The sequence below is a fragment of the Episyrphus balteatus genome, chromosome 1 (genome assembly GCF_945859705.1).
Source record: "Episyrphus balteatus chromosome 1, idEpiBalt1.1, whole genome shotgun sequence".
NCBI lineage: Eukaryota > Metazoa > Arthropoda > Insecta > Diptera > Syrphidae > Episyrphus > Episyrphus balteatus.
The window spans coordinates 4,769,896-4,784,574 of record NC_079134.1 but is presented as its reverse complement, the minus strand read 5'-3'; the positions used below and the strand labels follow the sequence as shown (position 1 = coordinate 4,784,574).

Here is a 14,679-nt window from a genome sequence, read left to right as displayed (position 1 = left end):
TTTACACACTGTGTTTTTAGAAACACTTCTCAAATTGAATTTTAGCAAAGTATACTTTGCATACGTACATACTTTGAATTTTATGTATTTAATATTTTCATTCTTCTAATTGTTATTAAACAGAAATAAAAAAATTTCTTCTTGTTTCGAATTGAGCTGGTTATAATTTCTACAGGTTATTGGCCCAGAAATCACGTTTTAAAATATAAGAAGTTTTGTTTATTTGCAATTTGATTTCATAATGGTTGAAGGGACGAAGTTCAATCTGACGAAATTGAATAATGCAAATTCAAAAACAAAAAGGTATAAAATTAAAATCATATTTATTTTGCATTTTTAAAAAGTAGAAACAGAAAACGGAAAATAAATCATTCCACTGAAAGTAATTAACTCTATTTCTATTATACAGTTTTATTTTTTTTTAAGTGTTAATTTAAAAGTGTTAACTTAAAGCTCAATAAGAGCAAATTTGAAAAATTTCTGTTAATTTTCAAATATGCTAGAATTAGCCAATGAGGAAAGTATTAGGAGCTTTAAAATTATTATAATTTAATGTTGAAAAATATAAACATGTTAGTATGGTCATTTATATCCTAACCCGCTTATATGATGTCTAAAAGTTTACAAACCACATGCTCATTTGAGAAATTTCAAACTAATTTCAAAAAGTTCAAACTTAATAACTCCTAAAACGTTGGAAATATGTAGTCGACTCATGTGAGGAGACTTTAGGCGTAGGGCCCTTTACAGTTTCGAAAAGTACTTCAATCGTTAAATATTTCGTTATGAGAATTTTCCTCAATTAACGGCTATTGTTAAATTGCACCGCACTCCTTCCATTCTCTTGCATTTTTTCATTTAACAACTTAATCGTGGCAAGAAGATTGCATAAATGCACTTAAATTTTATTTAAGTGCAGAACTTTTCTTCTTCTTTAATTGCTTTCCCATCATCAAATCATTGTTTATGTTTTTTATTCTCTGGAGAAAACTTACTTCTTATCGAAAAGTGAGATTCTAATGGTTTTGTTTACCTACTACATCATCACCGAACAATCGCGATCTTTAAAGAAAGTCATAAAATTGTCTCTTGGGTTTCTAATGCGGGAAAGGAATTTCTTTTTCCTCAATTTTCTACAAAAAAAAACAACAAAAATATATATAAATGTCTATTTAATTATTATTTTTCTTCAAGGCGGAAGCTGATACACATCTTTAGGTTTTGTTTTGTTTTTTTTTTTTGTAAAATACAGTCTATTTTCGATAACCTAAAAAAAACAACAACAAAAAAACTATGAACACTTTCAAAGTTCTCTTTCACTTCCTCGAGTTTATAAATATAACCCTGCGCTTATATATCGTATACCTTGCCTATAAAAAAGAGATAAGATAGTTGCATCTCATCGATCATAATTCATCTCACGTAAAATATTGTTAAAGCAAAATATGAACATTTATTTTCCCAAACGAACCAAACCTCTACTCTACATCTACATCTCTCGTTTCTCTTCTTCCGAGATTATCGTAGTGCCAGCGCAGGTTCAGCGCCTTGGGCGAGGATCGTTTCGGTACAGTTCGAATCTTTATATAAGGTATCGGAGGCTGTATCGAATAGATATACCACGTGCCTTAGTGCCACATGGCGCATATTGAATACAAAAAATAGCTACCGCTGTGCTATTGCAACAAATTGCAACTATTTAGGTGCAGAAAACGGTTTCAGATTAATAATTTTTATTTTGAAAGACTTGGGCACGTAAAAGGGTCGTCCGTTGGGTGCATCCATCATAATATCATCTCAACTGGCACTCCAAGTTGTTGTTGTTGTTGCTGTTGTTCTATTATTGTGGTACAGCCCACTTTCAGTGGCGCAAAGATGGATACTACTCCTTTTGGCATATACAGATACATGAAAACCGTGTCAGCAATATAATTATTGGCAATTTGTTTCAATGAAAAGTACGTTGATTACAATCGCTGGGCCGGCCGCACCATCTGGGGCTTTTCAAGCCGGAGAGCCTGCTATTGCATCTTATTTCCTAAACGAACCTTAAAATTATACCATGACATCAGACATCAGAGTGTTGTAGGTTTCATTCGAGTGTTGGACGGAAATTGTACCATCAACTTATAGCGTCAATAGTTATATATTTTTTCTTCCACATTTTAATAATAGTCGTTCAATGAAAATGATCACTAGGTTCTTCATGTGTATGCTACATGTGTGTTAAGGATAGGGCAAAATATAAAACTTCTCAATGGAAAAGAGAGCTTGCATAAAAAAAATTGTAAAAGAGGAGCACACTAAGCTGATTAAGACAATCTAGATTGTATGTTATCAAAGGACGGATTTCCGTTGAAATAAAATCCAAATATAATCGATTTCCTTTAGCTGAAAATAAATTAACGATACGATATACAAGTAAGAAAACAAATTTAGAATATCGCATCTATAATCGTTAAGTTTATTTAAAAAGGTTGTTTGGATAAAAGTAAACGAGTGTGAAGAAAGTGTTTGGTCAATGTCAAAACATGTTATGACAGCTTTTAATAACTCCGAGAAAAGTTTACTACATTCAATGCGTTAAATGCAATCTTTTAAGCGTCTCGTAAAATTCGGTTCCAACTAAGACTGAAGATATCTTAAAATATTTTTTAAATAAAACGACCAATGTTGATATTTTAAAGTCAAATTGTTTTTATTGAAGAAAAAAAGTAAAAAAAAAGTTCGCTGCTCAGTTCTTTTGTTTAAATGAGTCCAATTTCTCATGCTCATAATCGCTTATGAAATTGATGTTCAAGTTTGCATTTTAAATTCTAGAAACGTTTTTAACCAATAATATTTTTTTTAAACTTATTTATTTGAGTGTGTTCTTTAAAACCGATTTAATCAAGACATTGATTTGTACGTTTTCGTTTTAGTCTTTTTAACATCCATCGTTTGCCAGAAATTCATGTTATTTTGGGTACTATTCTGGAACTTCGCGACATGGAGTTTATGTTTAGTTTGTGAACACAATCCTGATGCAGAGGAACACTTGGAGAAAGATACCGATCGATCTGCTTACATCGAATGAAAACAGGCTTTTGATGGTATAACTTACAATATATTTTAGAAGAATTTAAGTCTCATACTGAACAGATTTATGTATAATTCCACTGTGCTTGTGACTATGCGCGTTTTAAGTTTACTTAAGGTAACAACAAAGTACCTTTAAGAACATAATATATTCTAGATTTGGAGATTTTTATTTAAAAACAAATCTTCTTCAGTTACAACTGTAAGAGTGCTTCATCTTCTAATGCCCAAGTAATTTTACTGTCAAAGTCAGTCTTGCATAAAATTCAATGCCAAATTGTATATAGTATTTTTCAGACATCAAAACCAACCAACCTAGTATACCTTAATCTTTCACCTATTTGTACAAAGCATTCAAAAATAAATCTCTTTGCAAGCTACGAAAGCGTGAAGACACAATCAAGAAAACCCCCTTTTTCACGCAGTCAAATCGCGCAGTGAACCTTCCTATCATCACTCATATAGAAGATGTAACGTTTTAAGTATTTTTTTTGTTTTGTTTTATTTTATAGAGCAATGGTACGAAAATTATTTTGCATAAAAAGGTTGAAACTGAAACCCACTTAGTCACAACGAATTACACTTAATTCCAAGTTATTAGTCATAATTTACCATCATGATGAAGGGACAATGGGTCTAAACAACAACAACAAAAAAGTCCAGAGATCCCTCTCTGACCCTATCTTTTCTGATGGTCTTATGTTACGTTTCCTTTAAGATAGCTCAGGTATTCTTTGAAACAAATTGACCAAACAACACCACGACGACGACGTCCGACGACCATCCACTGTAATTACGTGGGCAATTTGGACTGGTTAAGTGAATTTTGCAGAGTGAACAACAACTGGCAATCACAGAACTATAGAGCGAAACTATAAATTAAATGTGATGTGATGTGCCACTTTGTCCTAAGTAAATTGGTGCTTTGCACTCCAGAATCATTTGAAGCTTTAATGCAGTGTGGAATTTTATATACATGGACCGCGCTGGATGTGACGATGGCAATAATGGAATCGTGTGAATGCCATCAAGTCTATGGATGATGTGTCGACAAAGTCAGTTTGATTTGTTCAATCTGCGTGAAAATGAAATTGATCATTGTTAAATCTGAAAGAGATTAATGATGGATTACAAAATAACAAATAATCAAAGTGTTTGTTCGATACTATTATAGTTGGTCATTCTCCATTATTATAGATATTGAAAAAAAAAAGATAAATCGTTAAGGTACAAGTTTTTCACTTGCATCAACAAAACAATATTAGTTTAACAGCAATCATCTATAAATGAAATAGATTTCTCAACAAAATGTTGAAATAAACTCGAAGAAAAAAATGTTAGTAATGAGACCTTTTCTCTTTTTGGAAGTTTTATAGTAAATGAGCTACTATTGTAGCACTTAAAAACGGGTAAAGAATGATTGCCTTCAGGGAACTTGCATATAAAAAGCCAAAAAACCAAAAAGGCAAAGAAACATGGTTGTGGAATGAACCTTAAGTGGTTAGGTATAAGTAAAAACAAACAGAAAGTCACATCTCGAAGTGGTGTATAGAATCTGCAAGAAAAAAAGGAAGAAGAAAACGGAGAGTCTGATGAAATTTCTATCCCGCCTGCTGTTGTTATTCAAGAGCAACAAAACCCAAACTCAATGAAGAATAAATGCTAAGAAGATTTGTATTCCAAAATTCATTAACTAGACTCTCCAAGTCAATTACTTATGGAGGTCGACGAAATTCTTCTTTCTTGAGTCTAAACTTGAGTAGCTAACTGAGAAAAATATAAAGGCTGTCTAATATCACTGGTGGGCAACGCAAATAGAGCTTAAACCAAACCATACTTTTCCAAAGGATTTTTTTAGCGGATCCGAAGTCAAAATTTCATTGGCACGTCACGTTTTTGAAATACTTGAATATTAACAGGTCAAAAACGTACCGTAAAATATTTTTTTGTAAATCTTCTTATGCAATTTCAGAACGCAATATTTTATCGTCCTAAATACATATATTTACATTTTTTTCAAAATAAATTTTTTTCTCAAAGATAGAAATTTTTGATATCTCAAAATCTTAGTACATATATCATAATGAATGGTTTTTTGATCCAAATTCCAGTTTGCTACTACTGATTTGGTTTTTAAAAAGCAATATTTTAAGGAAAAATGTATTTTTTCGATTAAACATCAAAAAGAACTTAATTGAAAACTAGTTTTTGTGACTTAATAGTGAAAAAAAGAGATGAGATGAGTATAGTTCAAAAACTAGACGTGATAGAACAAAACTGTAAACAGTTTAACCAGTGAGCGTTTATGCAGCTGCAGTGATCGAAGAATTCGAAAAAACAGTAGGTGTACGCCAGGGAAGCGTCTTGAGTCCTTTGTTCTTTATTACATTTCATGATTACCTATTTGAAGGCAAAGTGACGGACCAAGAGTGCATCAGTTACCTATTCTTTGCTGACGATGGAGTAAACAAAATTAGAAAAAAAAGAGGGATATGAAAGAAGATTTAACGATGAAAGGCTCCAAAGAGAGACCTTGCATTCCTCCAGATAAAGAATCTGCACAACTGCCCAACTTGCTACTACTTACTTTACTTACTTACTAAGGGTGGCCAGCGCCGTAAGGCATTAAAAGATATCTTCAACTTCTTGATTAGGAGCAGAATTTATGTTATGAGAGGCAACGTGCGAGGAAAGACCTCCAGTGGAACCAATGCATACCATATTCGGAAATCCATCAGTCTTCCAAAAACCTTAAATTTCAAAACATATTGCTATCCCTTAAATCAGGATTGAACAACTTTTAGAAATATAAACAACCTTATAGGAAAAGATCAGCCAATACGTGACCAGAAATACTGAAAGCATAAAAATAAATTGGATACTTTGCGAGGAATTTTGAAGAACATTTTACAACAAGATCATCTTCTGGCCTGATATTTTTGAATAAAGTCATGAACATAAAAATAGTACAATTTGATGATCAGCAAATCCGACCTTATGATGTTAATAAAATCATCAAAAAAGACATCACCAACATTGCACTAACTGTAAAGAAATGATATAATCGAACATGCAAGTTAGTGTCAGTTCAATATCAGTCCATGCTTAGAGTTGCATTTTATGGTGTCAATTTAATATCATTACCTCAGAATTGATTCTCTCATTATGTCATTCACTTTTTACAAGGAGCGTCCGAATCTTATTAAGACCCATGTTCACTAAAGAGTTAAAAGAGTTATATTATTAAGCTCATCACCTTAAGCTGGAAACATGTACATCTTCAATCGTTTTCAATCCATAAGCCACCATCACAACTCTCAGCAAGAATTATAAAAGCCACTGGAGGTTTCTGGCTGCTTTCGATAGCAATTTAAGCTACAGTAAGCGTTAACCTTGTCATAAATTCAACGCTAACAATGATTATATCGAAGCATAACAGCGGTAGGTATAGTTTATCCAAAGGTAGGTGGCTGTTGGTGGGCTCCTCTCACCAGGAACCGATTCGATGAGACAACAACGACATCGTGGTAACAAATAACCACCAACAACAGCAACAACAACTGCCATCATCATCATCAGCGTCATTGGAAATCGTGATCAACCAGAAGCACATTTTTCCCATTCAATCGATATTCACGTAATTTGCTCATCGTCGTCGTCGGTCGTTGGTTTCAGTTCTGGTCTTGGTTTCGGTTCGTCCAACACAATTCTAATTGGCATAAAGAGAAAAACCTCAGAACCATCTCTGTGAGTTATGACGTTTAGAATAAACGGTAGGCAATAGGCAATAGGCATACTGAAGTAACTGATTCCAACAAAACGATACCTTCCTCAAATAGTGTGGTGATAGGTAGGACTTTTGTCTAATTACGAAAAGTAACTTACGATCCAATCGACTTGAAAGTTGGGTATCTTATAGAATTTCATCTCTAGGATCGATCGTTTGTTATAGGTTTCGAATTGCTGGAATATCCATTTGACCTAATTCCTCTTGAATAGATATATGAAGATGATGCTGATGATGATGATGATGCGGTGTGGAAGGTCGTCGCGTTTTGTTGGTTTCTTTTATTTCTTCTCATTAGATGCGCGATGCCATTCGATGATGGCATTGTGTATGGGGATTGGGTTAAAAGTTCTGTTGTATTGGAAGAGTCTTCTTCAGCCAGCTTCTTTTCCACACAAGACCACATGTAACCTCAAAGTGATAAATAATTTCAAAGATAGATGCTCAGCTCATATTATGTGGGATTTTATTTTTTGGTTTGTCTTTGACTTCTTCGACTTCTCGCCATATTATCCATTAGCCAGAGAGTGTATCTAACTATTGTGGTATGGTTATTCTACTGACACATATTTATTCTTCTTGCGGTATTTTTTACTGTTTTTGTATTGTGTCTTTTTTTATTCTTTAAAGAAGAAAAATCAATATTTTTTTTTACTAGGATTTACTGATAAAATATACATATGTATATGTAAGATTTATGAGTTTTGTATTGCGTACAAATTAATTCGACAAAAAAACTGAAATCTTGAGGATTACATTTTGGGAATAGATCGCTGACCATAGTGACCATATATATGATTACCATTCATAAATTAATGAGTTCTAAATAAAAAAAAATTAGAATTCATATTAAGAAAATATATATAAGAAACAACGTTCGGTCTTGGCGGTCACTTTATTCGCATGAGTACTATAAGAAGCGAATGCATAAACCGATGAAATTAGAACAAGTACTAGGTCTGGTACTCATTATAGCTGAAACGCTTAAGCTTTCACAAACTTATTTTATTATATGAGCAGGTTGAAATGATCATTCCTCCCGCAGCTTATTTTCAAACAAATTATTTGACTATATCTCAAAGCGAAAGAAACATCATTTTTTTCTCTGATCCTATATTTATTCTACTGATAAATGAAAATAAGTTGAAATTAATGTGAGAATCAGCTAAGAACCTAAACGATTTGCTTGTTATTTTTTTTTTGCCAGATGCATTGTTTATCTAAGTGTAAAGCGATCGGGGATCAATAACACAGTGTGACAAAACAAGGTTTTAAAATATACGCGGTCGGCGACGTATCAAGTTTTGTAGAGCGAGTTGCACTGATTACGAAACGTTATTTAAAAACTCCGTAACACCCCCAATATCTGAAGTTAGGGACGAAAAACGGTTTTTTGGACCTTTACCCATTGAAAAAAATCTAGTTTCGTCAAATGTTTACTCATTTAAGATTTTTTTACAGATAGAAGACGTTTGACCTTTTCAACAATGTATAAAACATGTGCACCTAGAATTTAAAAAGCTGACAAAGTTCAAAAATTCCATTTTTTTCGTTATTCGTTAGCCGACTTCGACATCAATTTAAAGTACATGTTTTCCAAATAACATGCTATAAATATATTCTTAAATAATATTTATTTCCCAATCAAAGGAGTATTTTTTATGAAAATCAGTTGAAAATTTGCTTAGAAAAAAAGATTACGATTTAAACCCAGACACAGAAATTCGAAAGTTTAGGCACCGAACAAAAATGTTATTTTGGCACATAGTAGCATAATTTGAATGCCAGGATTTGATAACGGTTTTTTGTAGAGAAGTTTAATACAATTCCGCCATGAGGGGTAATTTTATAAAAAAATAATTAAAATAAGAAAAAACAACAGCAACACTCACAGTTATAAGTGATATTATTTCCGAAAGGCAAAATTATATATTAATTCTTATTTTTAAATCACTATACTCGTATTTCAACCAATTGTTTTGAAATAATCGATTTCAAAGTTAAAAATAAGCGAAAAAAACTAAAAAAAAACTCATTGAATACTATTTTTGTTCAAGCTGTGAATTTTAATACAAAATTGACTAATGCATAAAACTGCCTCAATTGATTGCTAATCGAACAATGAAAACTATATGTTTCTATGCCTTTTAGCTTTTGAGAAAATTGAAAAACAATTTTATCAGATTTTTCTTTTTTCAAATTATTTATTTTTTTTTATTTTTTATTTTTCAATTTAATCAAAAACTATAGAAGGCATAAAAAATATATAATTTGCATTGTTCGATTAGGAATCAATTGAGGCAGTTTTATGCATGAATAAATTTTGTATTAAAATTCACAACCTGAACAAAAATAGTATTCAATGAGTTTTTTTTAAATTTTGAATTCGATTATAATCAATATCTACAGTAAAAAGCCTCCTTTTTTATAAAGCTCTTATGAGAAAAATTGTTCATCTTTTTAAAAGTAACGCTCTACAAAATTAATTATTAAAACTGTATGAACGCATCGCAGAAAAAGAAAATATTTTTTTCAAAAATATTTTTGAAGATCATTTCAATATTCTTTTGTCTACCGCCATTAGCTTTAAATGATAGAATATATTCAATTTTTTCTGAAACTAAGTAAGATATTTCTATGTAAAAATTTATAGTAGATATAGAGATAAGAAAAGTGGAAAAGTCAACTTTGCATTCCATGACCTTTAACCTCAGATGAAAGAAGAAAAGGTTTTAGCTAACGAACTAAACTTTTGTTCATTGCCTACAGCTTTCCGATATAGAGAAGAAAATACTGACGGTATGTTACAACAAGCAACAAGCGACTTAACAATAAAGCAAAAATTAAGCCATTGTACAAGAAGTATCAGCTGCAATCAGCGAAAAAAATTGTACAAAATATTGCTCAACAACGATTGGAAACTCTTAAAAAACATCGCAATTTACTAAAAAATTCATTTTCAAGACTTGAAATCATAGTGCTGAGAAGTTTCAATAAAACAACAATATATGAAATATCTTCTTTGTATAATATTTAAGCTTTAATAGTCTATTTAATAGACCGGAGCTCCCGAGCAAAAATAGAACAAATTCGTTCAAGAGTTTTTATTGCTGAATATGAATTCTTGTCATCAAAGAATAATCCATTGGTGCATTTCGGAGAAAACGGCAACACTGGTCGGTTTTCAGTTTTTTTGCCTTAACTCGATAACCAAGCATAACTTTGAAATGGTTCAAAAACACTTTTCATAGCAAATTAAATTTTCTGTCAAGCCAAGACACTAAAATTCTAACCTTAAATCAATGACAAAAAAGTTAAAAAATTGACGATTTTAAATTTTTTTACTAAATCAAGGGGCATTTCATGTATGAAGCCGCTGCGGCTGCATCCATCAGGTTTTTGGGAAAAAGAGTAAAGTATTTCCAAAATATTTGATATCATCATCATACCCGAAAGATTTTAGTAAATCAATAATTATAATTTGTTAAAATTTAAAGAAATGCACTTTATTATCTCAAAAAATCAACATTTCACTTTTTTTTAGTATAGGTATAGAAAATCTTTTCCAACAGTTTCAATCCAAAGCTCATCAGTTACAAATGTAAATTTTTCTTCTTTTTTTTATGGTTTCACGCCAAAGGTTATTTTCACAAAAATAAAAGCATTTTCTCTTCGAATTTAATTAAAAAATAAATATAAAAAAAGAAACAACTTAACATATTTGACCACAAGAAAAGAAAATAAGAAAAGACTCTATTCGATTGTGGCGTTGGTGCTGCTTAGGGTCAACATTCATCATCATACATAAAAGTTATAGTTGAGTTGGAAAAGAAAAAAACAACAAAAATCGTTTGCCACAAAGAGCCAAAGACCATCATCATATAACAGACAGACATTACCATACGGTCGTAAATTTCCGGATCTCTAGCGATTAGCATAGTTTAACATAATAAAATGGAAACCTCTAATACAAAAACAGTGATGCATCCGATTCAAAGATGTAACAACACAACAACAAACGACGATGATATGCGGAACACCCCAACCAACAGCAAACCATACTGTAATCAAGTCTCCCAATCCGAGTTTTGTGTATGCTCTCGGAAACGGTTTTAAAATCGGGGGCCGTTCCAAATTAATGATGACAACCATAAATGGCAACCACACATTCTGTCAAGATTTTAATTACTCCAAACAGATTGTACACAGAGAAGTAACCTGGAAGCACCAGAAGGCAAACACACGAATGGGTATATAGGACGAGCCCACCTTATAAGCTCTTGTGCATATCTGACGTTTGTTTTTCAAACAGATTTCGTGACAAAATACAATTAGACTGCATACTGCAGATGCAGATGCATCCCCCATCTGCAGGGCCAGGTTTAGTTTTCCGACTTACCGTAAGTCCCTGCGTCCAAAGTATTAGCTTGTTCCTGTGGCAGATTATGCAGGCTTGAAGTGGTATTAGATACGGAGGCGCCTGAAGCAAGTCCTAAGCTGCCAACAACGGTTGCAGCCGCGACATATTGCACCACGTAGATGCAAATTAAAATTGCCAAGTGTGAACTTTGCTGATTGCAGCAGTAATTCTTAGATCGCAGCATGATGCTTGTTCTACGTTTTGTTTCCCGACTTTTTGTTGGCTTTTTTTTTAGTTTCTACTACGTTAGCGGTGTTAACACTCTGTAATCCATTAAAAAACACAGAAGATTGCCAGAAATGTGTAGAGAATGCACAGAATACAACACAAGGATGGTGTACAACACACGGAAGAAAGGTGGCTTCGCGTCGTCGTCTTGAACGATCAGTGATCAGCGCGATCAGAGAGATGCACTTAGTCGCAAAGTTGCGTTTGTTATTTCGTTTTGGTTTTTTTTCTCTTCTTTTAACCGTCAAATGCGATCTTCCAACCTTATTGGCTCGCGACTAGACTCTGACTGATTTGAAGCCCGTAGCCCGTCGCCGTAGCTTAGAGCCCATCCAGGTGAGTATGAGGCTTTGAGATGTAAAGAAGAACTTGCCTCAGAACAGAGACGATTTCTCTCTTTCTCTCTAGAATTGAATGTGGTGAGGTTATGTTCTGTGGTGACTGCTTCTTTTGCAGCGTTAAAAAGTTGGTTGGCTATGATGATGATGATCATAAAAGTAACCATGATGATGGGTAGGAGGTGAATATTAAGCTCCATGGGGCTCATAACTCTTTTGTTTTACTTTTTATTTTTAAATTCTTTCATTCTACAATTTTGTCTTCATTTTGTTGAATGAAGCTTCTGCACGTAGATGACCATGAATAATTTAGAAATGAATAAAAATTTTATGGAACACTGGGGTCAGTAGGGAGTGCAACAAATATGTGCTTCGCTATAAGACATAAACCTCAATTATGTACACGGAAGATTTTTGGTTATGGTATGTGCGCTCTGAAAGAGGTACATCACCCTATTAGATTTATGGCAAAAAAGATTTTATGAATTATTAAAAAAGTAGCAGAATATTTTGTATCAATTTTCAATTTAAGTGTTCAAATTTAAAAGGTCACTGTGGCGTATGTGTAACTTTTTTTAAAAGTTTGATAATTGAGAAAAACCATATTGTTTGTTATAAAAATGTTTCAGAGGCGTAATGCGTTTTACCTTGGTAACAAAACTCTCTTAGGATATTGAAATCTTGGTTATATTCTTCTTTAATTCATTTTTAAAAGAAGTGTGTGTAATTTTCGAGCGTTCCACTGTAAGATATAAAAACAATCAAATAAAGAAAATACAAATTTTCAAGGCAAGTATTCGAGGTCGTATTAGAACGTTGTATGGTATTGCCTTTTTAACTGGGTTCTCAGGATCTATCTTTTGAATTTGGCAATACCAACTGAGTCGTGTTTTGAGAAATTATATTTTAGCTTGAAGGTTTCCTCTGATCTTCGTACTTCCAATTCGATCAAGTTTTCCAAGAGGAATTGAGAAGAGTCTTTGCGAAACTCAACAAAGGTTTTTTTTAAATTTTTTCAAAAGAAGGTTTTTTGTTTCCCAATTTGAATACAAAACCGACTTTCCAAAGGGTTTAAACGAGGAGTTGTTTTTTCCTGCATAGGTAATCGATAGACTCAGCTGTTATTTTAAGCATTGAATGATATTTTGAACAAGAAAACACCGCTTTTTTTTATTGAAACAAATCCATACGTTCACTTTTTACTTCCTAACCTTATAACCTTTTATGCATAATGTATGACCCACGTTTGTACAACTGGCACTAAAAGGACAAATGGAGTTATTCCAATTTTTCTTGTTTTGAGATATTAATGGGTTTGTGCTGTCAGCTGATAGGGGGTATCATTGGGCACGTTCAAACACCTATCGGATAGGCTATCTGGGATACCCGTATCTGGAATATCTTTTTGAACGAAGAGCTATCCAGATAGCCTGCCCAAGCAGCTACTAAAAAATATGTAAATATTGAGATGAGCAAATTACATTTTTTTTTATTGTTGAATAATACTTGCACAATCGCTTTGACTTTATTTCTTACATTTTTTTGATTTTCAAGCTGAATAATTGCCCGAAAAGTAATCAAAATAAAAAAAAATCATGTTAGCAATTCACACACGGTAGAAGTGAAACCTTGAAAAATATTTTTTCATTAAAAAAAAACCGAAAATATCTAACTTTTTTTTGTTGTTTTATCACCTTTCAATCCTTTTGTTTATGACATCTTACAATAAATTTTATATCATCTGAAAGCTTATTGTTTCAGCTCGAAATATTTATATGGAACATGTCAATCAACATCTACAAAAAGAGCTGAAAGTTTTTGAACCCGATCAGTTTTCTCAAAAAAAAGCAAAAAAATCATTCTTTTTCTCTTCTAACACCATTAAACCCATTTTTTTAAATGACAACCTAAAATAAATTTTGTATCATCAATTTTATTTTTTCATCTTTTAAATGACGCTTCAATCATATTTCTATGATGACTACAAAAAAAGTAAGAATTTTTAAAGTCAATTATATCGAAAATTCAAACTAAGATTACGGTACTTCCTACACTGGTGACTGGTCATCGGCGACAGATCTCCACAGGTGTTTTGATGACATTTCAAGTTTTTCAATTTAAGATTGAGTAGCTTGTAGAACACGTACCGTTATCGGTTATATATCAAATGGTAATATTAACGGCATGCGTATTAACGTTAAAACAAATTTGTATGTGCTCTTGATCAAAAGATATAAAGTGTTTAGTAAAGGATTATATTTTCACCGTTATATGGGATTTTGAATATGAAGTTGACTGAAATTTTGTTCAATTATAGTTATTGTTTATTAAAACAAAAAAGTTATATTCAATTGATTTTTCCTGTCGCTTTTTCGTTTCATCTTGTTTCAAATCACTACGATACTAAGAAGTTTTCGCTTCAAAAAGGCCAAATGTTTACCATCTGATCACTCGGATACCTGAGGTATACAAGAAATTCTCGGATACAGACATGACAGAAAATGGTTCGTTTCCTTGCTAATTTTTAACATTGTTTACAACAACAAAAAGCTATCCGATAGCTTTATGTTAGCTCTTTGAACGTGTCCTCTATTCACTGCGTCGACCCCAATCCTTTATCTGTTGCCTACCAACCTAAACTATAAATGTACGTTGTAAGTTTGATGAGTTTCCAAAACTTTCAAGTCGTTTTTCTTTAAACTACAATTTTGCAGATTCGTGGTTTTGGCTTTGTGTCCACGGCATTTGGACCCAAAAGTTATTTACCAAAACACAAGAACTGCACCGAGGTAAGGCAAAAATATTAACTATCTCAGGAATAATACCTT

General features: G+C 32.5%; 1 protein-coding gene across 1 annotated transcript in view; it reads right to left on the bottom strand.

Moving 5' to 3' along the window:
• Nucleotides 1-11,728, bottom strand: part of LOC129906518 (uncharacterized) — a 35,781-nt gene extending 24,053 nt beyond the window's left edge. The window contains exon 1 of the mRNA XM_055982297.1: nt 11,265-11,728. Coding sequence (XP_055838272.1) covers nt 11,265-11,469 — 205 coding nt within the window. The 5' untranslated portion in view covers nt 11,470-11,728. The remainder of the gene's footprint in view (nt 1-11,264) is intronic.
• Between the last annotated feature and the right edge of the window lie 2,951 nt (nt 11,729-14,679).